This window comes from Heterocephalus glaber, unplaced genomic scaffold (genome assembly GCF_053883595.1).
Source record: "Heterocephalus glaber isolate CG9 unplaced genomic scaffold, H.glaber_assembly_v1.0 deba00001613, whole genome shotgun sequence".
Classification (NCBI taxonomy): domain Eukaryota; kingdom Metazoa; phylum Chordata; class Mammalia; order Rodentia; family Bathyergidae; genus Heterocephalus; species Heterocephalus glaber.
Genome location: NW_028258384.1, coordinates 12,669,696 through 12,692,862, shown reverse-complemented (window position 1 = coordinate 12,692,862; position 23,167 = coordinate 12,669,696). Strand labels below are relative to the sequence as shown.

Genomic DNA, 23,167 nt, shown 5'->3' with positions numbered 1-23,167 from the left:
TGCATGTCAACTCTACTAGTTGACTTCCTCTGTTTCTTGACTGTGGCCCATATACAAGATGGATGCTTCATATAATAGCTGTTCCAGCCTAGTTTACATCAAAATAAATATCAATTTCTTTAAACTTCTAATATGCTGAATCTTCTGTTTTTTATTTAGAATATCCTAGAAAGGGAATCTGATAGAACTAGGTCACTTTTTTTCTTTTAAACATTTATTATTATTATTATTATTGTTGTTGTTTTTGTTGTTATTGTAAGTAAGGAGTGAAATAGAGACTAGATATTGGGAAGTAGGAAGAACTTATTCAAATGGGAAGGGGAATAAGGGAGGGGGAGAGGAAGAGAAAGAAGGAAAAATATTTTTAAAAAAGAGAATTGAAGGAAAAATGGAAACAGAGCTTTTGTAAATCAATAGGAGGGTTGAAGGGAGGGGAGGAGAATAGGAAAAAAAGATCCAAATTTTTAAAAACAGGCTACAAGTTGAGATATAAACCTTTGCAAGTCATAGATTCTAACCTCTAATCAAGTTGTGGTTAGAAGCTTACAGTCATGTGGTATTTAAAACATGGCTACTAGATTTTAACAGGGCTCTGGGAAGGGTAACCTTTATGAGAAAGTATATTGGCAATGGGAGACATTGATATTAAAGAGATGATCCTTGCTTTTTAGTAGGCATGTCATTTATTTGTTTCTAAACTTCTGTTTTGTACCTCCATAGAGTACACAATACGCTTATAATGATCTCATTATATTAAAACCTATCACAAAGTTCAAATATATTGTGACACTCTTCATACATAGACTTAATAAAACATTATCCTTGAGGATTAGAAAGAATAAAAACTTCTAAAGAATAAAAATATATTAATAATAGTGTTACTAATATTATAATGAGAAAAAACCCGAATTATTAAAAGTATATAAGAGACTATACAAAAATATTGAACTATTTAAAATTTGCTATGTATAACTAATAAATGCTGATGTTTGATTTTTGTCAGGAAATTCAGGGAAGAAAATTTTCCCTTTGAGATTAAAATATCTCATATCAAAATGTATCTTATCAAAAATGAAAGATCAAATACAAATAAATGTAAACCCTCCCCATATTGGAGATTTCTATGTGTGTGAACTTAGTGCTATCACACAGAAAATGTACATAGTTCAAAATCTGGGGATAATAAAAGAGAAAATAATTAATTCATTGAATGAGGAAATAAAAATGGATAGTATTTGTACTCATAATTTTCAATATATGTGCTTGAATATATTCAGGAAATTCCAATTAACTGTATGTTAGTTTGATAAATTATTGGGAAAATTGCAATCAGGGTACTGGATATTCAGTTTAATTATACTGGTGTGCACTTCTTTTGCTTCTATTGTCAAGGAACCATTGGTAAAATATATGCCTATTTTCTGCTTTGTTATGCAGAAAATGTTTAATCCAGTGTTTGATGTACTCTGTTAAATCTTCCTTATTGAATGTACTTATTCATCCATGCAGAATTGGTTATGCTGCTTTCTGTTACCATGACATTACAATTAAATAGCTAAAAAAACAGCAAGACTTTCTATAAAGATTCATGAAATTCCTACAAAATTACTCAGTTTTTTTGTTTTGTTATGCTTTGCAAGGATGATGGAAAGTTCAAACGTCTTCTGAGTAGTCCTGTATTGAACAAGCTGACAAAACCAGTAGTTAGTAAAAATAATCATTTTGTTACTAAAACTAATTCTTAAAACATTTCTGATGTAGTGGAAATGATTGCTGTCATGACATTAATTATCATTTAAATATGGCAATGTATATGATCTCAAAGAACTTGAATTTTAAAAGCAGAAAATGGATTACGGCACAGTGTCTGTACACATTTGAAATGGAAAAGATTAAGCTGACTTCATCTGAGTATACAATGAAACTCTTCAAAATGTTTGTGTGCTCACAGAAAGTATTATTTCAGGTAATTTGAGGTTATTCTCCAGTAGATTGAACGTTTTCCTGTTTTTTTTTTTGGTACCGGGGATCAAACTTGGGTCCTTGCGCTTGCGTAGCAGGTGGCAAAACCACTGAGCTAAATCCCCGGCCCCATTTTCCATTTTTAGCTGCATTTTATTCCCCAGAATATTTGTGCACATAAAATTTTTACCAAAATTATTTCAAAGTAAGCACTGACTTTAGTCTGTATTAAAACTAATTTTCTTTGTAAGTTTAGAACTTGTGGTAAGGTATTAATAAGCTACTTCCTGAGTTGTTATTGCTTCCTTCTCATGGTGTTCAGAGATACACATTCCTACAGACAACTATTTTCTATAAAGCTCTTTTCAAATTGAAGAATTCAGAATGTCAGTGGTTCATCTGAAACCCTTTTGTTTATGCTGGAAGATTGGTCCCTGATTAGTTTGGTTATTTACAATACAGTGACAATGAGATTCTGTGATAGTGGATTCAATTTGTGTGTGTACAAAATTACGAGAATACTATATCATAAACTGTACTACACTAACATCAGGGAAGAGTGTGTAATAATTCTGATCTATCTGGCTCTCTACCACTTCTAGAAAATGTTTTTCTTTGTATGTCCTACTGATAATGGGACAATAGTATCATGTATGAAAACATGGAGAAATATTTTGGGTCAAACACTAAGTACTTCAGCTTATTGCTTGCCAAGGTGAGGTGTGTGACTTATCGAATCCTCATAGCTCACATGGATACTCATTATAAAATATTTGAAGAGTAATCTAGTAAAGAAACCATTTAACTTTAACTTCTCGGTAAATGTATTTGATCATGACACTCCTATTCATGTCCTACAAAATTACTTTCCCCAGAACACCCTTTGGGACCATGGTTCTGAGACAAAAACTCACCGTGGTATTAAAAAGAATTTCACTGGAGCGCATTATGGATTTCTAGCCCTTCAACATTCAAGAAATATTTTTTAAGGTCATATTCTACTACAGGGATCTGTGATAGATCAGAAAACTAACATCTCTGCCTTCCTACTGCTAACTTACATGATCTTTGAATTAGTATAAGCCTTTCTAAAGTATATTTATATGCTTAATTTTCAGGACAACTTGGAAGGAAATAATTTCTAGTTTATTTTTTAAAAGATGGTCTATATTATAGTACTACATGTTGGAGTAACTATTAGCATAAAATTATTTCTTGGCCACATGAATTTAAAAGCTAAAGTTCAGCAAAATATTGAAATTATATAGTGTTTTATTGTGAAAATATCATTTAACCAAATTCACTAGTCTGAATGAGAAAGTACAAATGAGAAAGTACTAAATCACCAATTATATGCATTTAATATGCTGAAATATATTGCCAAATCGCCATCTAAATAAACTGTACCAATTTCTACTCCAACTCACAGTGTATGAGTGTGCTTGCTTCCCTTTACCAATGCTGTAGGTTATCAAATCTTTTTTATTTTTGTCAATATGATTGCTAAAAGTCTCTATATCCCACATGCTCACAATAACTATTAACAGTAATAACAATAACATTGAGTGCTTACTACTAATCAAATGTATTTCCTTTTTTAAAAATTTTGTTTTTAAAATACTATTTACTAGTATATATTTGCAGTACATAATCATTACATTCATCGTGGGGAGATGGTACATGACACAATACATCTTAATTATTCTTTTGTTTTTCTTCATCTCCCATCCTTCATCTTCCTCCTAGCTCCCCCTAACTCATGGTCCCCTTCCTATTTGCAAAAGCTCTATTTTCATTATCATTTTTCCTTTAATTCTTTTATTCCATTCTCTTTCCTCCTCTTCTCCCTCTCTCTCTCCCTCTCTCCCCCCTCCCTCCACCTCCCTCCATCTAAGTATCATATTTAACTTATTTATCCATCATGTTTACCTTGGAGGTAACTAATAATGTTGTTGCCATTTTACAGATAATGAAATTGAGGTTCAGAAAGGCTTAATAAGTTACTTGTGGACAGTTAGTTGGTAAATGACGCAACTGAGGCTGAAACCTAGGGAGTCTGCATGAATCTGAACTTCTAAATATTATCTAATACTGCCTCTGTAAGATAAGGATGTTTATTGCAGTCTGATCTGTAGTAGAAAAAGATTTGAGAAATATTAAATATCCATCAATAGAAAAACATAAAACAAATCATAGTACATCCATATGGAATTACAAGAGACTATTAAAAAGAAGACAGCTTTATGTTTACTAAGAACACAAGATCTATAATATTTAAAACATTAAAATATAAGGAAAAGTACAATGTTTATAGCATACAATCATTTGTAACACAAACATATAATCTCTAGTGGGATTCACAAGAAACTGGCAATAGATAATGCTTATTTATCAGAAGAAAAATTGGGGGCAAGAAGAATATGGAGTGTAGGGAACAGGGAAAGGGGACGTTACTAGAACCTCTGTAGTAAGTCCTAGTCTCCTGAGAGCCATGACAGCACAAGGCGAATTAATTTATTAGACTGAAAAGAGAAAAAAATGAGACTTAGAGAAGAAGCTGAGCTTTGGGCCTGATCAGTGCTGCTCTGGGAAGCAAAGATGAAAGCCCTATCTATCCCCTTCCCCCCAGCTTGCCACACCTTTATTCAGTACATCAGGAGAAACAAATGTAACAGATGACTCAGGACAGAGAGAGTTCAGTACTTACACAGAGTAACAAATGTAAAAGGTCACTCAGGGGGCAGTGGTTGCAGCAGAGGTGAAAATCCTAGAACAATAAAGAACTATGCAGATGTAGATTTTGTTCCTCCTAGGATGTCTTTAGCTGGTGTAATCTTGTCCTGGAGCATCACAGCATCACTGGACCATTGAGATTTTAGGTGTGACCAGAGGTGAAGATGGAGTTATGTTTCATCATGCCCTAGCTGGCCTGTAGGCAGGAAAACTAGGCCTTAGTCATGGTTTAATTGTGAGATAATTTTTCCCAAAAATCATATAGAATTGCTCCCGACAATGGAGATTTGTCTTACTAGTTGTAATAGTCATTATATGACCTTTTGTGCTGACTGGACTTTGTATTAACATGTGTAATGTCATTCAATTACCAACACAAAACCAAATGTTACAAACATAAAACTAAACAAGCTTACTGGGTAACCAACCCATTATATTCCCATTGAAAACAGTATTAATTATTATAACTCAGGTGTGGCTTCTTCCAGATTTCATATACTTTAGTATTAATTTGTTCATTCAGTAAATATTTTTGAGTGCCACTATGTACCACACACTGTACTAGATATTGGGAATATAATGATGAACAATACTAGCACAGTCTTTGTCTTTGTGGAAATTACCTTCTAGCAAAATAAAGCAAATAATTACATAAATAATAAATATTTCCAGTCATAATGAGTACAACAAAGAAGGAGTATAGGATGATAAGAAAACTAAGCTAGAAGGAGAACTCAATAAAAACTTGCCAGAGTACATGATGTATCCAGTTAATGGCAAAGGATGAGCAGGATTAAGCCAGGAGAAGTGGGAAGAGAAGGGGAAGGATACAAGTGCATTTCGAGGACATGTGGTGAAGGCCATGAAACAGGAACATGGACTATCAGAGGAAATGGAGAGTTAATATTTGTAGCTTACAAAGAGAAGGGGAAGACGTATGAGATGAATTTGAAGAGTTAAGTAGGGACTATTAGACCATGTTTAAGATGTTGAAGGACATTTTAAGAGCAATAGAGAATCATGAAGAGTGTAGAGGAAGATATGATCAGATTTTAGTTTTAGGACGTTTATTCTATTTGCAGTGTGGGGAGGGCACTGGAGAGAAGTAAACATGAATGAAAAGACCAGCTGGGACCTACTACAGTAGTTTGGGAACAGACTGCGTGGGCTGTCCAGATTGAGAGAAATTACACACACACACACACACACACACACACACACACACACACACACACACATATATATATATATATATATATAGCATTTGCAATATATTTTTAGGCAGACCTGGCATGAATTGCTGATGAAATGGTATAAGGGTGAAAAAAAGTGGTATATCAAGAGTTATTCTTGGTTTTTATCTTGAGTAAAAAGTGGCACTATTTCTAAGACAGGGAACACTGGATGGGGAAGCTTTGGGAGTGAGGTTGGAATGTTCCATAGTTCACCACGGGACATGCTCAGAAGAAATGTTGAGTAAAGGATTAGATACATAATTCTGGAGCTTAAAGGAAAAGCCTCAGATGTAGATATTATTAAATTACTGGTTTGCAAACAGGTAACAGTCATTGCACAGTTGAGCAAACTTTTGAATGCCCAGGAAATTTTAGTTTTTCAACTCAAGAAACCATTAAGTACAAAATGATTGCCACAGTGATTGCATAGGGTAGGCAAATCTTAGCTATTATCTCATTTTATTGTAAATTATCCACATAAAATATTTCAGCTCTCAAAAGCAGATATCCTTAGAATAATAGACAATTCAGCTGTTTGCTTTCATGCCTTATTGTTGATATTATCAACTCTTAATTTTCACTTTTATTTTGCATAAAATATTTAAAACAATTTCAAAGAAAAGGTATTTTCAGCATTTTCTCCATGCTGAGGCTTTAAATTTTCCTAATGGATGCCATGGGTGTAAATGAGTCACATAATAACTTTAGAGAAAGGACAGCTATATAGAAGTTGGTACTACTGTCTTTCTGAGGATTATTCTTTCTATACTCTGTTTTAAAAAGTGTTTGAAATTTGGGGCAGGGTAGATTAAAAATTAACACCACAAATTATTTATTTTGTTTTATTCTACTAGATGTAAACGTCACAAAGACAGGAGTTTTTGTCTATTTTGTTCACTGCTACAATCTCAGCATTTAATCAGTGCCTTGCATACAGTGGGTGCCCAAAGAGTATTTGAGGAATAAATTAATGAGTTCTATCTTCACAATGTGATTGTTAGGAAAAATAATTAAAAACCTAGAAAGTTAGATACCTATATTGAAAAGGATATATATATGATAAATATGTATCATAAATACTTACACATGTATCATCAAAACAAGATACAAACGTACATTTTCATGCTTTAACCATCCTTCCATGGCTTCTCATTGGTAGCAAATATTTGAGGATGTTTCCCCTGTTTACTATGGGAAATCTATTTAATTTCCATTTCCACTGGTACATGAAGAGTCTCACAGATAACATCCATTTTACTTCTGATAATGCTCTTGATCTTAACCAAAAGGCCGAGAAGCAATTTACTTCTGATAATGAAAAAAAACTTTCTTTTTATAACCAAGGCAAATGGCATAGTGTTTTACTGAATAATACATTATACTTCTCAGGAGAATCTTTGCATGAAATATTCATTAGAGGACCATATGACAAGAAAATTGTTTAATAAAACAGGATAATCCATTAAAATTAATGAAACTTCTACAGCATTGTTAATGATTATGGCAAAATGAAACAGAAATGCAACCAAAAAACACAGGAAAATATATTTTCAAAGAATTTTCATGGAACTTTCCAAGACTAAATATGTCAAACACCTTAAAATTACAAGATATATGATAATGATGAGCAGATAAAAAGGTGAACATGACTGACTCCCTGTCCTGATAGAGCTTACTATCTGTATTAGGTAGGTCAAAACTGAGTTTACTTCAAACATTTATAGAACTTTTACTATGAAAACAGACAAGTGCAGGAGGTAAGGATAAAGAAGACTTGTTCTCTGTAATACAGGTATTTTTACCTTACAGTGCTATATTTCCGGGTGAATAGTTTTGTTGTATGTGTGGGGATAGAATACTCTATTGGAATTCATATAAATGCAAATACTATAATTTCAGTGCAATATGGCAGGTTATGATAGAGTGGTGGCACCATGTAAGGAAACTTAGCCCAATATAGGGATGAGATGAAAGAAGGAAAAGCTGGAAGCTGAGCAGAATCTTCTTTTAAAAATTATCCCAAAAAGTCTTATGTATTTTTCTCCAAAGCTCCTTTTTTTCTTTATTTCATCATTTTAAACGTATTGAACTGACACATAAAAATTGCTCATATTTATGACTTACTGTGATGTTTAGATACATTTCTATATTGTGTAATATTTAAATCAGGTTAAATATATCTCCTTCCTAATCCTAGGGATAAAAGTTATCTAGAGAATGGGAACATTATTCCATATTGAACATTATTCTGCATTCTAAATGTGAGTATGGAAAAAAAGAAAAACCAATGTGCCCTGGGGATGAACAGTAGTTTAGAGGACAGGTGGTGTAGAGGAAGTTCCCACCACTTTACCTTCTCTTTGGTTTATTTTGAAATGCTTGTAAAGTAACTACACAAGAAATTTTTGAGATCAAAGATGTACTCCTTTCACTTCAATATTCTTCTCCCCTTTGCTTTGGTGATGTTGGACTGGAAAGTGTTTTAAAATAATGGAGAGTGGGTGGGAGGCGACAGACTTCAAGAAAATATGAGAATTATGTTGGGTGCTTGGCATAGACAACCTAAAGTCTTCCATCAAATACCATCAGTTTAATATAAAGGCTCCTTTACCTTAGTCCTGTTTGTAGTAGTTCATTAGAAGATTATTGTGTGGACTAGTGTTACTGGTGGGGAAAAACAGATGGTGGCTCAATCAAGGTTTATCAAGCATCTACTATGCTTTCAAATCCACCCCCCCTTGTAAAGCAAAGTTAATTTTGCAAATATATATTGTTAGAGTGGCTGTTTTCACTAGCTAGAAAAAAACAAAAAGCATGAAGAGAGTTCCCATTCTGGCGAAACCAGGTCGAGTTTTTTTTTTTCTTTTTTTCTTTTTTTGGTGAGTTTTTACTGGGGAGACAAAGAGACAAAAAAGACAAGGAACATAGTTTGAAAGTTTTGGTGTGAACACCATGGCTCAGGGACTAAACCAAAAATACAAGCATTCGGGGGGGGGCAATTTTCAAGCAGAAATGAAAATCTCCTTTGTTCACGGAGCAAGCCTTTTTCAGTTCACTCCACAGTCCGTGTCTCCCAACAATTTTTGGTTTATCATTGTAAAGAGGTATCCCAAGTTTTCCCAAATTCAACCTAGTCAGTGGAGTAAAAAAGGTGCATTTCTTTCCTAGCCCTAACCTCCAAGATAAGTGAGCTACTGTACTTAACCTGGAAAATGAAGGGAGATTTTCACATTCTTATGAACATTTCATATAGAATGAGTCTTCTACTTGGACGCTCCACTCCAGAACTACAATACCCAGAATGCACTGTTTTCCTTCCGCCTTCTAAGGAGGGAATGCCTAATTTGATCTCATTTCCACAAGCAATAGTCACAGGACACGTTTCCTGTCAAGATGGCGGATATCCTCCCTTCGGAGTTTGATGTGATCGTGATAGGGACGGGTATGTGTGGCCCCGATACTCTCCGGACAAAGTGTGGGAAGTCTGTGTTGTTCCTACCTTCTCTGTCATTGGCAAGTTTTGGCAAGCCGTGCCGAGGGTCGAGCGTGGGAGGGAGGACAGAAAGGAAGTGAGGTAGTCAAGAGTCCGCGCAGCACTTAGCTCCAGGCTGGGGCTTGGACCCGCGATTCCCAGCGCATTTGAGTAGGGGTCCATCTGTTCAATACCAATCTCTGAGGTTGGTTGCTGCGGTGATCTCAGTTAATTTCCTTAGAGGGAGGTGGGTTTGAAGTGTCAGGAATACTGAGGGTTGGGATTTTATCAGTGGAAACGCCTTTGGCAGGACATTATGATTCCTTCCTTGTTGATTTCAAGGTGATATTCCCCATCGTTTTATCTTGCCATTTCATCGAACTTTTTCATATATGTTCGTAGGATGCAGTGCAGCTGAGATCCAGCTTAATCTGCAGTTATAAAGAAATGCTTGTTACCCATATGCATATTTTCTTAGAGAAAGGAAACGGATAATCTTTGTGTTGAGAAGCTTAGGGAACTGTATTTTATTGTGGTAGCCATTCTGGCTTTATGATGTTGAAAACATTTTGCTTTGTACCACCCACAACTTAAAGTGCTAAGAACAGACTTTTGAGTTCCAGTTTAGGTGTGTGATCTTATCTTCCTTGTTTTTCTGTCCTACGTGATTCAGGTGAAGCCAGAACTCCCCCACCCTACACCACCCCTCGCCGCAATTTCTAGTTGACAAAGTAAACCGCGTGGAAGAAGACATTTGGCAGCAAATTAGCTTTTTGTTTTTTTAAGAGTATAAGGGATGAATTTTGGATGGTCTGATATAGGACAGTTGTTGCGTAGGGTTTTCTCCTGTCAATGTGGTAGGCCAGAGAATCTCTGGTGGATGGGACCCTGACCATTGTGTTAAGGAATTCAGTTCGTTGTCTTTCCAGATAGTAGGAGCAGCCATGTTTCCAGGATCTGAGTAAAAGTAACAGCTACCTGTTTTCTAATGTTTATGATTTCCTAATTAATGTGCCAAGCACTTAAGCCAGATGTATTATTATGACAACCTAGTTAGAATAGTTAATCTTTACATTTTACAGGAGACAAAAAGGGGGTTGGGAATCTAACTTGCCAAAGATTATACAGTTACTTAATTTGCAGAAGCCAACTCTTCTATCCCAGAAAGACAATCAATTGTTCTAATCCTCAGAGTTGACATATTTTAGTAGAAATAATTGGGAAAACTTAATATTTGATCTTGTTTGGCCATTAACTAGCTGTGTGAATGGAAGGGCCATGTACTTAATGTCTCAGATCCTCAGTTTCCTTGCTTTTGAATATATGGAGGATAAACTAGTTAGCTTTTAAGCTGTTTTTTTAACAAATTCTCAAGCACCTGTGTACTTGTCTTCAGACCAGCAAGGACATGTTTATTCCTAATCTGAAAATAGTTTCATGGATTCAGGTAATCTGGTTGTAGCTGCTGTAAACAGATATGGGATGAGAACTGGAAAGAGCCATTAGACTACTCATTTTTTACTTCCCAGTTTACCTTAAAACTAAGAACAACATCCATTTTATAATGTGTTCATTTTAAAACATACTTAAGTTCTCTATTTTTGCCTCTTTTGTTACCTAGGAACTTGAGATGTTTAAAATTTTTTTCTTTGAATCAAGAGATTTCTTATCTGTTTAAAAATTTTAATTGATCAGTATTCATTCTTATTAGATGCTGTTAATACTACTTTGTAATAAATATTTTTGTCTTCTAATGAAAATAGGAGCATATCCATCTGTTAGAGTCTGTCCTAGTAGAGATAGGAGGACCCTAAGTGATCCAGAAAATTGCATCAGAAGGCATCAGAAGTAATTTGGAAAAAGATTCATTTTTAGACTTATTCTAGTGAGTGTAATAGTCTCAGTGTATGAGAAGAGTTTATCTGAAGTTAATCTTAAACATTACGTGTTTAATGTTGCTTAACAGTGACACTTCTGGGCTTTATAAAGCATGTTGCTTAAATTTATGATATACGAATTTTTACTTCATCAAAAGTGGAAAAATTCAATTAAAGACATTTCTCAAATGATTTCAATACTTTCAGTCATTGGATTTAATTAGACTTATTTTTGATGTGTTTGCACTATTTTTCTGAAATAGTTTGCTGAAAGCATTTAAATGTTTACTTTAGTAAACATACTTTGAAGGAAATGTAGTATTTCATAGTTTCAGTTTTATTAACAGAAGCAGAATTAATCATGTACGTATAAGAAACATGAAGAAATAGGCTATGAAATGTAATTTTTCTCTTAGAATAGTTTTAGTTAGAACATTAAGAGTCAGTTGGTTCATCAAGTGCAATCATCTGAGGATATTTTAAATTCTCTTTAACCCTGACTAATTTTATTCTGATTTTCTGTAAGATAAGGTAAAAGTTTTTCCTTCAGATCCTATTTTTCAAGAGGTCATTGGAAAAATAAAATGTTGAATACACTTTATTAAGTTAAGCTGCCCATTTACTTCTAATCAGAAAATATGGGAAGTATCCCTTGAACACCTAAAGGCAGAAGAGTAAGATGAAGTACTTGAACTGTGGAAAGAAAAAAAGGAGAACAGAATAAAAGAAAGTCAACTAGAATCTCAATAGAGAGGACAAAAATGGATACAAGTGATATGTGTCTAGAAAGTGACTTTCCACTCAGGTACATATTTTCAGAATAGTTTGCCATTCAAAAGGTTATTTGAATGATAATTTTGCGGGTTATAAAAAAGCATCTTTGGCCTCAAGTTAAAAATAGTCCCAGAAATATAATCTCTCACTAGAATAACTTAACTGGCATCCTGCATTATATGCCTCAGACCTAGGAACTCAAGAGAACAGGCAAGATATACTTTATAAGAGCTATGTGAAAATATTGACATGCTTCCTACATAGGGTAATTCTTCAGGTCTTTAATCAGAATATATTCATTCTTAGGAATAGTTTTAGCATTCTCAGTGTATATTAGTACCATTGAATTTAAAGACACAAGGAATGTTGTCAACTCCTACAAAGACTCTGAGGGAGTGTTATTAGATGTCTAAGTGGCAGTTGTTGTATTTATAAGGGAAGAGACAAACTCCTGAAATGCAAACCTGAAATGCAAACCTGAAATGCAAAACAGCAGTGACCTAGCACCACTTAATGTAGCGACATTCATTTTTCAGGTCAACCTATATTTATTGAGAACCTAGTCTCTTGCCCTAGTGAAGTTCACTGTATTGCCTTTTCTCATGAACTTTTGTACTTCCTGACAGTCTAGACATTGTCTTTAAGACTATGTAGGCTTCTCATTTAATCCTTCTTTTTGAAGATCATATAGAAATTCCATTAGCATCTCTTTCCTGTTTGAGACATACCACATATTTTTGAGTTTTTCTCCTGAGGAGAGTTGTGGAATAGGCTTATTTTATTTTTGCAGAGATAAACACACAGAACCTTTTCAAAAGTTTTGTTACTAAAGATAATGGGAAAAGAGAAGGGATGACAAAAATAACAACACGGGCAAGGTGGTATTGCCCCTACTTCTTGATTTCCTTGAGAGATAGTATTCACCATAGTACAACTATAGATAACATGGTAACATGGTGTATGGTAAGCATATGACCTTCCTACTATGTGACTTTGGGCAAGTTATACAACCTCTTGGGGCATGAGTTTGCTCATCTGTAAAATGAGTGATTTGAATTAAGTTATTTGTAAGGTAGGGATCTACCAGGTATAAAGTTACCATTATGTGTTGCTGGTTATGACTGTGTCTTTGGGAAAATATTAGTTTTGTGTAGTCCTTTTTTTTTTTGGTACCAGGGATTGAACTCAGGACCTTGTGGTTGCAAGGCAGGCGGCAGAACCATTGAGCTAAATCCCCGGCTTGTGTAGTCCTTTTAGGAAGTCAAGTCAATGTTTAATAACTTCAGAAATTTTTCCATCAAAAATGGATGATTAGAGACATTTTCTTGAAACGGATTAGCTGCTTTTTTTCACGTCATGTAGGTAGCTCAATCCTATTGATGTTTTTGAATTGAAGTATTAAGGTAGTTAATTGACTAGCAGCTCATTCCTTGACTATAGTGCTTATCATGCTAGAAGGTATTATTTCTCCAAGGCTTGGGGGCTAGTAATGATTCAGGAAATGTCCTGGTAACTGGTATTTGATGAATGTCCATTTGTGGTGAACTCAAGTGATTTCCCGTACATGTATCATTTAACCCTCTCTCAGGATATTTGGATTTGTTTCTCACATCACAGGATACATCCTTTCCTTGCGTTTCCGAACATACACACACCTAGGGCAGGGTTTTGGTGTTTTTTACTTTGTTATTGTTTTTGAGACAGGGTCTGACTGTGTAGTCCAGGCTGGTTTTGAAGTCACTATGTAGTTCAGGCTGGCCTTGAACTTGTGGCAGTCCCTCTGCCTCAGCCTTCCTTCTGAGTGCTGGGATTACAGGTGTGCACCACCATGCCCAGATATTTCTTTTTAGTTGCAAGATGCTACCTGTTTATCAGTCCTGAAATGAATGTCAGCATTTTTTTAAAAGGTAGACTGTGTTAGAACACACATAGTAAGGGTGAATGTGTTTTATTTATGTATACACATACTTTTTTTGGAGGGATTGGAACTAATTTTGAAAGTTTGCACTGGAGAATATTGACCAACTGAATAACATAATGTATAGGAGTGACAGTGGTATTTCAGAAGTCCTTTAATTTTTCAAATGCTATACCTTCCGTATATTTTACTCACTTTGACAGGCATATATGTCATTTGAGCAGGATAATATAGTGATGATAGTTTGGTTCAGGTATGAGATGAGTTAGGCTTTAATCTCAGTTCTGCCTCTTGTGCTACCTTAAGCATGTTCCTTAGCCTCTTGAATCTTCAATTTTCTTATTTGTAAATAGAGTATATTTCATAGAGTAATGTTGAAGATTGAATGAAGTAATTCATATAAAATGCTTTGTAAGTGCTCTGAAAATACAGTTAATTTTTGTGGCTCATAAACCATATTGAGGTGCTTTTATTACCATTACTATTACCTCAGTGCTTTTCCAGGAAGGGCTTATGATTTCTGTGGAGAGTGGTATGAAGATTCAAATGTCTGATTTATCTTCTTCCTCTTGCATTGGCTGGTTGGTGGGTAATGCTTTTGTGTGTCTATTATCAGTACTTCTATCAGATTTCTTACCAGGTAGCTTATAAGTTTCCTTTTTGTCTTCTGTTTTGTTCACCAGCTTGCATTATTTATCATTATTGTTTTGAACAGATTTAACATTCATTTTATTTTGATATTGTATGAAATGTTTACTTGTCAGTGTAAACACTAAATTCAGGAGCTAAAGAAAGCTTAGATTTTGCTGTTCTGAAAAAAATGTTTTGTATTTCTTCAGGCACTTACTGATGGAAAAGTATGCCTTTTCTGCTCTCAACACCTAGAAAAGTAAGGAGAGTAAAGTCAACCCAATTCTTCAGAGAGAGCTGCATCTGTTACCCAAGTTCCTTTGGTAGCATCATTTTCATCTCCCATGCCTCTTGTCATTTTCTCATTTTCTCTAGTGTTTTCGTGATGTTTTGGATAACTCAGGCTAGCGCAATTAAAATCAAATGCGACTGCTCTCCCTCCCATTCTCCTGTTTAATATAAAATCCCAATGCACAGAAATAATTATAATTTCATATAATTGACCTGTTATTCATGCTGAATCATCTGCTATTCAGTTTCTGTGTGAAGTCTTTTATCTGAAAAGTTAGGCTGTGCTTATTATCTATGTAAATGGTTGTAAATGTAAAATAGTCTAAAAATCACTCTCAGTGCCCAATTTATAATATCTGTCTCCTTAAATTGTTTTGTTATCATTAGATTCAAAATTTTCTAACTATTGTAAGTTATATATGCATTATTGATGATTATATTCACACTGCTGCACCAACTTTGCTAAATTCCTTTATTTGTTCCAAGTTTTTCTTTGGTGGATTCTTTAAGGTTTTCTATATATGAGATCACGTGGTCTCCAGATAACAACAGTTTGATTTCTTCCTTTCCAGCTTGGGTGTACTTTGTTTCTTTATCTTGTGCCATTGCTCTAGCTAGGACTTCTAATACTTATTAAATCAGAGTGGTGAAAGTGGACGTACATGTCTTATTTTAGTTTTTACAAGAAAAGCTTTGAATTTTTCCCTATTCGGTATGATAGTAGCTCTGGTTTTGTCATATATGGTCTTTATTGTATTGAGGTACATTCCTTCTGTACGAAATTTGTTGAATTTTTATCGTGAAGGGATGTTGAATTTTATCAAATTCCTTTTCTCAATCTATTGCAATTATTATATTTTTGTGCTTAATTCTGTTAATGTCATTGTAGCCATTAATTCTGATATAGCAATTTTATTGGATTAAGAAATGCCTAGTAGATTAGTAAAACACACTTTTGAATGTGTTGGTATGTATGTAGGTATGACCTTGAGTACTATATATAATCCCAGTCCCTTTTCTGCCTGGCATTGTTCCTCTCTGCTGCTTCCCAGTAGTCATGAATTAAAGATCTTTGCTTTAGCACACACTTTGCCATGATGTTTCTGTCTTGGAGCCAGCTGACAATGGACAGAATTCCCTGATGCTATGAGCCAAATTAAACCTTTCCTTTAAGTTATGAGTGTTGGGTGTTGTGTCCCAGTTATGGGAAAGCTAGCTAATACAGAAAATGTATCACATTTATTTGCATATGTTAAATCATGGTTGTATCCCTGAATTAAATCCTATGTGATCATAGTGAATGATATTTTTAATGTGCTGTAGAATTTGTTTTGCTAGTATTTTGTTGAGGTTATTTGCATTTGTGTTCATCAGGGATATTGGGTTGTAGCTTTTCTCTTGTGTCTTTATTGTCATATGTAATTTCTAAGTTTGCCTTCTATTTTTTTCATTTTGTTTTTTTGAGACAGAGTCTTGCTTTGTAGTTCAGGCTGTCCTTGAACTGATGACTATGTAGTCCAGGCTGGCCTCAAACTTATGGAAATCCTCTTGCCTCAGCCTCCTGAGTGCTAGGATCACAAGTGTACACCACTATGGCCAACATACCTTCCATTTATACAATGGTTTTTGGTGTAAAAATGTGTAATTTTTATATCATCAAATCTATCAAACTTTTTTCCTTAGGTTGTTTCTCCCTGGGAGGAGTAGAAACCCCTGCTCCTACCTTCAAGATTTAAGAATTTTAATATGTCATTTTTTACATTTAAACATTAATTCATCTGAAATTTATTTCATTGTAGAGTATAAGGTTTGTCCTTCTTAAATAGCAGTTATTTCAGCACCATTGAGCCAATAATCTATTCTTAGCACTGAATCACATAGTTTGTCCTATATGATCTTGTGGGAGCCAGCCTATGAGCTTGAACCTAACCAAGGGATGACGAGGATGAAGAGTAAAGAGACAGAATCAGGTTAAAATGTGAGGGGCCAGAGGGCTCTTCGCTTCTAGTGGACCAAGGCCCTATGTGACAGGTACATCTAGGCTTTATTCACTCAGACACGGGTACGAGCAATTAGAGTTACACGGGATTCATCTGTCTCTCACCCTCCATGGTACTTCTCTGGATGTACAGCAGAATCTCAGCTGTTTTACTTTTCCATGCATGCATGTGAACTCACTAGTTTGCATGCCACTTTTCTTCTTAATGCTCGCTGGGGGGCCAATTAGGCCTCAATCTTCCTATCTGGTCTCCTACATGATCTATTTTTGGAATTTTTCTTCTGCTAGTAATTTGAGTGTCTCCGTGTAGTCTGTTTTAAAATGAGAAATATGAAGCATAAAGTAGGAGGAATAGAATGAGTCATTAGATCTGTTGAGAAATGGTAACTTTCCCTCTTTGAAGGTATACAAAGGACAGAAAACTAAACGTTAACTTTTGAATATGTGAAACATACCATCTACTCTGGAAAATAGCAAAATAAAACAAAAAGGAAGCCAGAGTAAAAATATTGACAACTTCTAAGAAAGAACCCATTACATTTAAAGATTTCTTTTAAATTTCTGTGGAAAACATCACGATCTCTGCAGATAAATAAGCAGAGCATGTAAATAGATGAGAAGAATGAACGTACAGTCAAAAAATCCTAGGAAAATATTTTTTCTTATTAATAGTAAAATGCCAAATAACCCAATAATTAAAGCATTAATGGTAATAACTAATTGCCCACAAAGTTGTGTTCAGTTGCTATGCTGATAATATTGTATATTGGGATCCTGGCAAAATAATTTGACAGCTTGAATTGTAAATATGTTCATTGCTTCAATTCAGTAACTCCAGATCTAAGAATTAATTCTAAGAGATAAAAGCTACAAGGATGATGGTTTCTATTTTTAACACTACTTATAGTAAAATTTGAAAGGAGTATAAATGTTTGATGTACATTCAAGAACCCATACATCTCAAAGGAGGCTGCCTGGATGGTTCGTTGAGTACGTACTCTTACAATGTGGCCCTTAATCTGGTCCACAGCTTTCTGTTTTATTACAAATACCATCTCTACAAATGAAATACACAGATACATATATTTTAGTGAACAGTAATAAAAATGAATGCTTATGTATATATGTATGACATAGCTGAAGGGAAAAAAATTACCAAAACATTACCGATACTTCAAAAGCTCCCTGTGTGCCCTATCATCAGTGTATCCCCTCTTCCTTTACTGATTACAGAAGATGTAATCACTATGGTAAATATTATTAATTTGTAATGCTGTATTTTATAAAGTTGTTTCATCACGTGTGCATGTATTTCTTATTCCTAGTTTTACCTGTTTTTGGCCCCTGCCTAACATTCAGAATTCTAATTTTATTTTTTGCATGACTTGCTTTTGTTGGTTGGTGTTATGCTTGTGGGATTCATTCATATAGATGCACATATCTGCAATCTACCTACTGCTATTATATGGTATTCTAGGTTTGCAAATCTTCACAAAGTCACTAGGTTATGCTGGTTTATCAAAGTAAATGTATTTATTTGCCTTTTAGCCTTCAATTTGTCAAATTTTCTCTCCCAGGAAATGTATAGTATCAGAAAACATGCTGAAATAAGGTTGTTCTGTACGTACCACTGTGCAAGTATTTTTGCACTTAAAAATCCTCATCTTTCAATACATTCCATTTCATTTTTATCTCATCTGGTACACAAATCTTATTTTAACTTTTCCCAAGGACTCACCGCCCCAATTAACTTTTTAAGCAGATAGGTATAATGGTGTCCAATTCTGTATCATGAATTGCTTTTTGGTTGGTATGTCCTGTAAAATCTGCTATTGTAGGGTAGTTGATTTTTTGTTTGTTTATGATATATGTTGAAGAGCCTAGATCAGTGACCTTTTAGATGCTTTCTTGCTTGTAGTGTCATTTTCTGTTTAGTCATCTTGTATTTTTCCTGTAACTGTTGAAAGTTTTATCTAAAGACTTGATAGTCTCAGGTTAGTACTTTTAGCCTGAGCATATCTTAAGTGATATGAGTGTCATGTTGGAACATACCAGAAGACACATATTATCTTGTTGATCTACTGTGAGTGGTGAGATTAACTCTGGAATAAAATGACCTTTTCATGCTTGTGTGGTTTAGATGTTTTTACCTCTTTGTATTGAAAGTAAACTGTATGTTGGTAATTTGGCATTGTGCAGATGTTAAGTTTGATACCAACCTTTCATATAATTATTTTACCATTAATTGACAATCCTTGCATAAATTGATATTTTTATTTGGACTTGAAAAATAATTATTTTGTAATTCTTCGAGTCCTTCTGCATGGATTATCTGCCACTGAATATACTTCTTAAATTTAGGAAGGAAAATATCCTCATACCTTTATGGCCTTACTGATGTCCACCAGTAACTGTACCTACTTAGAATCAGGAAACATTTGGGAAACAGAATTGAATGTAAAGCTACTTGGTGGAAATAGGCAGAGAGATATCCTGAAGCAGTGTAATACTGAATAGAACCCAGATTCTGTAGTTACCAATCTTAACTTTATCATTTACTGGCTATGTGACTTTGGGGTAATTATTTAAACTTTCTGTATTTTAGTTTCCTCAGCCACTATTGCCATGTGTATACATATGAATAAAGACTGGAAATGATGGGAGAATGAACAAAATTTTTGTTAGGGATCAGATTATGGATGATCCAAATATTTTCTTTAGCAATATATCATTTTTAGAATATAAAAGATAAAATAAAAAAGAAAAGTAACTGTCATACTGCTTAAGTATTTCTTGTATGAATTTTAACATACAAACTCACCAAAAAGTAATTGATAAATTCTATTGATTGTGATTTATTCTTCTTGAAATAGTAAGACATTCTTAATGCAATAAAGTTGTAATTTTAAGTAGATGAATTTTATCCTTTAAGTTTTATTTTAATAAATTCAATGTAATCACTGTTCAGCTTTTTAATGTACAGGATGAAATAACTACCTTCATTGTTTTCTCAATCATATATGCTGTAGCTGATTTTCTCTAAAATGCTTAATGAAACTACATTTCAGATTCAATTTGACATGTTTGTACTTTAACAAGTGTTATATTGTTAAAAAGAACCAAATTACAGATGCAGGTGGAGTATCCCTCTTAAAAAATTTGAAAGCTTAAATGCTTCAAAATCCTAAACTGAGTGTCAACATGGTACCATCATTGGAAAATTCCACACCTATTTTATTGTGATGTGTCACAGTCAAAAGTGCAGTACTGTATACATTTAAACTCAGTATGTGTATAAGATATATTTGAAAAATAAATGAATTTTGTGTTTAGATTTGGCTCGCTGCCTCAAGAGATCTTATATATATGCAAATATTCCAAAACTATAAAAAAATTTCAAATCTGAAAGAGTTCTGGTCCTAAGCATCTCAGGAAAGGGATACTTAACCTGTACTTTGAAATTTAGTTTATAAAGCTGATAAGTTTTCACCTCTACATTTTAGGAATGGATTACCTGATAGGATTTCAAATAAAGGAGAAGGTTATATTTTTTGTGATTTTATAAAAGTCTTCAAATGAGTACTTAGTCTATTTCATTGTCTCTTTTAGATTCATAGCTTTATAAGCAATGTAGTAAAGGTCATGTTTCTTCAGTGGCATATAAGTAAAATGTGTTCCAAACAAAGAAACATTATTTTCCTCATCACACGTTAAACATTGTGTTAATTTGGCAGAGAGCTGGGCTAAGGTATTCTTTGCCCTGCAGAGATCATTTTGATCACTTAATTTGATACAAAAGAAATACTAGTGATAAAATAAGTAAAAAATTAATGATAGTGGAAACTGCTTACTTTATTTCCTGTTATTGACAGGTTTCAGCAAACATTTACATTACTTTTAAAGGAATTTCAACTGATACAGTTTTCTTAATTTAGATAAAAACAATACAGTGTACTGTTATTCAGGGAGTTACTATATTTTATAGGTGTAATCTTTCATTGATTCTTTCAAATTTGATATTATATGTTACTTATTTTTAAAGATTTTTATTACAGAAAATTTCAAACATAAAAAAGTAGTTTAAAATAACCCATGGTGTATTCATCTTCTATTTTCCACAACTATCAACTCACAGGCTTATTTTCTCTGTGTTCTCCATCTTTTCTCTCAATCATCCAATTGTACATTATTTTGAAGCAAATCTCAGATATACTATCCTATCATTAAATATTTCAACATATTTGGAGAAGATAAAGGCCCTATTTTTAAAATTTATTTTTGTTTTTTTATGGCCAAGAACTTTTCTGTATAGCTAATGTGTACTTGGTGAATATGGTGTTTCACATGTACTTGAGCTTGTGAATATAATAACTTTGGAATTGAATAGAAGTGGATTTGAATCCCAAATCCAGTATTACTTAGAATGTGACTTTTGACATTTGATACATTTAAATGAATTTTTCAAAATTAATAAATAATATGTGTAAGGATCAGTTTCTGGCACAAAGTAACAGAAATTATTAAATACTAATATCTTCAGTGAGCATAAATATTTTGACAATTTAAAAAATTGTATTATAGAATAAATAGTATGTATGTTTAAGTTTTATCATAAAGGTTAACAGTTTATACCATAGTATAGCTATTATATGGAAAATGCAATTTTTGACAATAAAATGAGTACTCACCACAGTTTACATACAATGCTGTAGGATAATGATTGTCTCAAATCATATAGTGTAGAAAATTATAGTAAGAATCAGAGGGTATGAATTTGAGCATAGCATTCACTATTATATGAACGTGTGGTTTTTGGAGAAGTCATTTACTATCACAGTCACTATTTCTTAATCTAAACAGTGGAACCTTTGATTTTTCTAATGCATTGGTTAATGTAATTAACAAACTAGAATATTATAAAGCACTAAATAGTACCAAAAATATAATTTTTTAGTAAAACTATTTCTAACTTGAACAGTAGGTGTACCCTTACAGCAATTTTTGAAACACAACCACAGTACTTTCATCATGTGTCTTTTGTATAATAGAATGTAATGGAGTGTAATAGTTTAAAAACAGACAGTAAAAAGACAGCCTAAGGTAGAGTTGGCTAGATTAAAAAAATAGCACACACACTGAGTTAAGAGCTAATTGAAGTCATATAGCCAGTTGAGCTCAGAAATATAAAAGAAACACAGGAAGATGTATAAAAATTAAAAATGGAGAGATAAGGACTTTTCCTCCCCCCCAAAAGCTCTTAGGCAAAATATGCTAAGTTAGTTGATAGTTCCTCCCTAACTCCTGGGCTAGAAAAATTGAAAAATACAGAATGACCAGTATTGAGGTGGGGATAAATACAACACAGATGATTTCATTGATAAAACAAAAACCAGTTTAGGGACTCAAACACCTCCAGGCTGTGACCTCAAGCACTGTAGCCCGTCAGAGTTCAGGCAAAGGAGTTCTTTTCAGCCTCTTGTTGAAAGCCTTGCTTTCCACTTACAACTGCCAGACTCTGACGGGGTCACTCTCCAGTAAGACCTAGACAGTAGAAAAAAGTGAATGGCCTCCTATATTCCATAATGTTAAAGGACCACTTTCTTTTCTTTTGGGACCCCCCTTCCTCAATCACTCAACACACAGCACAGTTGACAGGGAAACTTAACCAGAGCGAATCAATATATATTGTAACAACTCTCCTTGACTGTTTTACTGCCTCCCTTTGCTGATCTTTCTATGGGGCTGCTGGCTTCTATTCTCTCTCAGTTAAATTTCTTGACCTGGAAGGTTTTGGTTTTTTTTTGGTTTTGGTGTTTGTTTTTTGAGACAGGGTCTTACTATGTAGTTCAGACTGGCATTGAACTTGCTATGTGGCCCAGGCTGACCTTGAAGTCATAGCAATCCTCCTGCCTCAGCCTCCTGAGTGCTGGGATTACAGGTGTGTGCCACCATGCCCGGCCTAACCTGGAAGACTCTTGAATGGCCAGATTTTCCATCTCCAAGATGATGAGTCCCCTCTCCCATGACCTTTCAGTGTTTGGCTCTCTACTGTCTTGCTAGCTCATCTGGTTCTACCCGCTCAATTATACAGTGGCCCCAGTGCCACTATAGCTCTGGAATGAAAGTGGCTTTCACTTTCACAGGTCAGGGAGCCCCTTTGATTGGGGGATACCCCAAAAGAGGCTCATCTTGTATGTCCACCTAGAGTGAGAGGTTTATCACCCAAAGGAACAGTTTTTAGGTAGACATATCAATTCTATAGGACACGTGTTGGGT

The 23,167-nt window shown here is 34.2% G+C and overlaps 1 protein-coding gene across 3 annotated transcripts in view; it reads left to right on the top strand.

Moving 5' to 3' along the window:
• Positions 1–9,268: 9,268 nt before the first annotated feature.
• The window catches only part of Chm (CHM Rab escort protein), a 251,328-nt gene continuing 237,429 nt past the window's right edge, over positions 9,269–23,167 (top strand). For 2 of the 3 annotated variants that reach the window (XR_015445585.1, XM_087196648.1), the window contains exon 1: positions 9,269–9,372. Coding sequence is in view for 2 of the 3 variants with exons in the window: in XM_087196648.1 (XP_087052774.1) it covers positions 9,324–9,372 (49 nt within the window). In the remaining variant the exon portion in view is untranslated. The remainder of the gene's footprint in view (positions 9,373–23,167) is intronic. The other variant, XM_004868870.3, reaches the window with a different exon arrangement.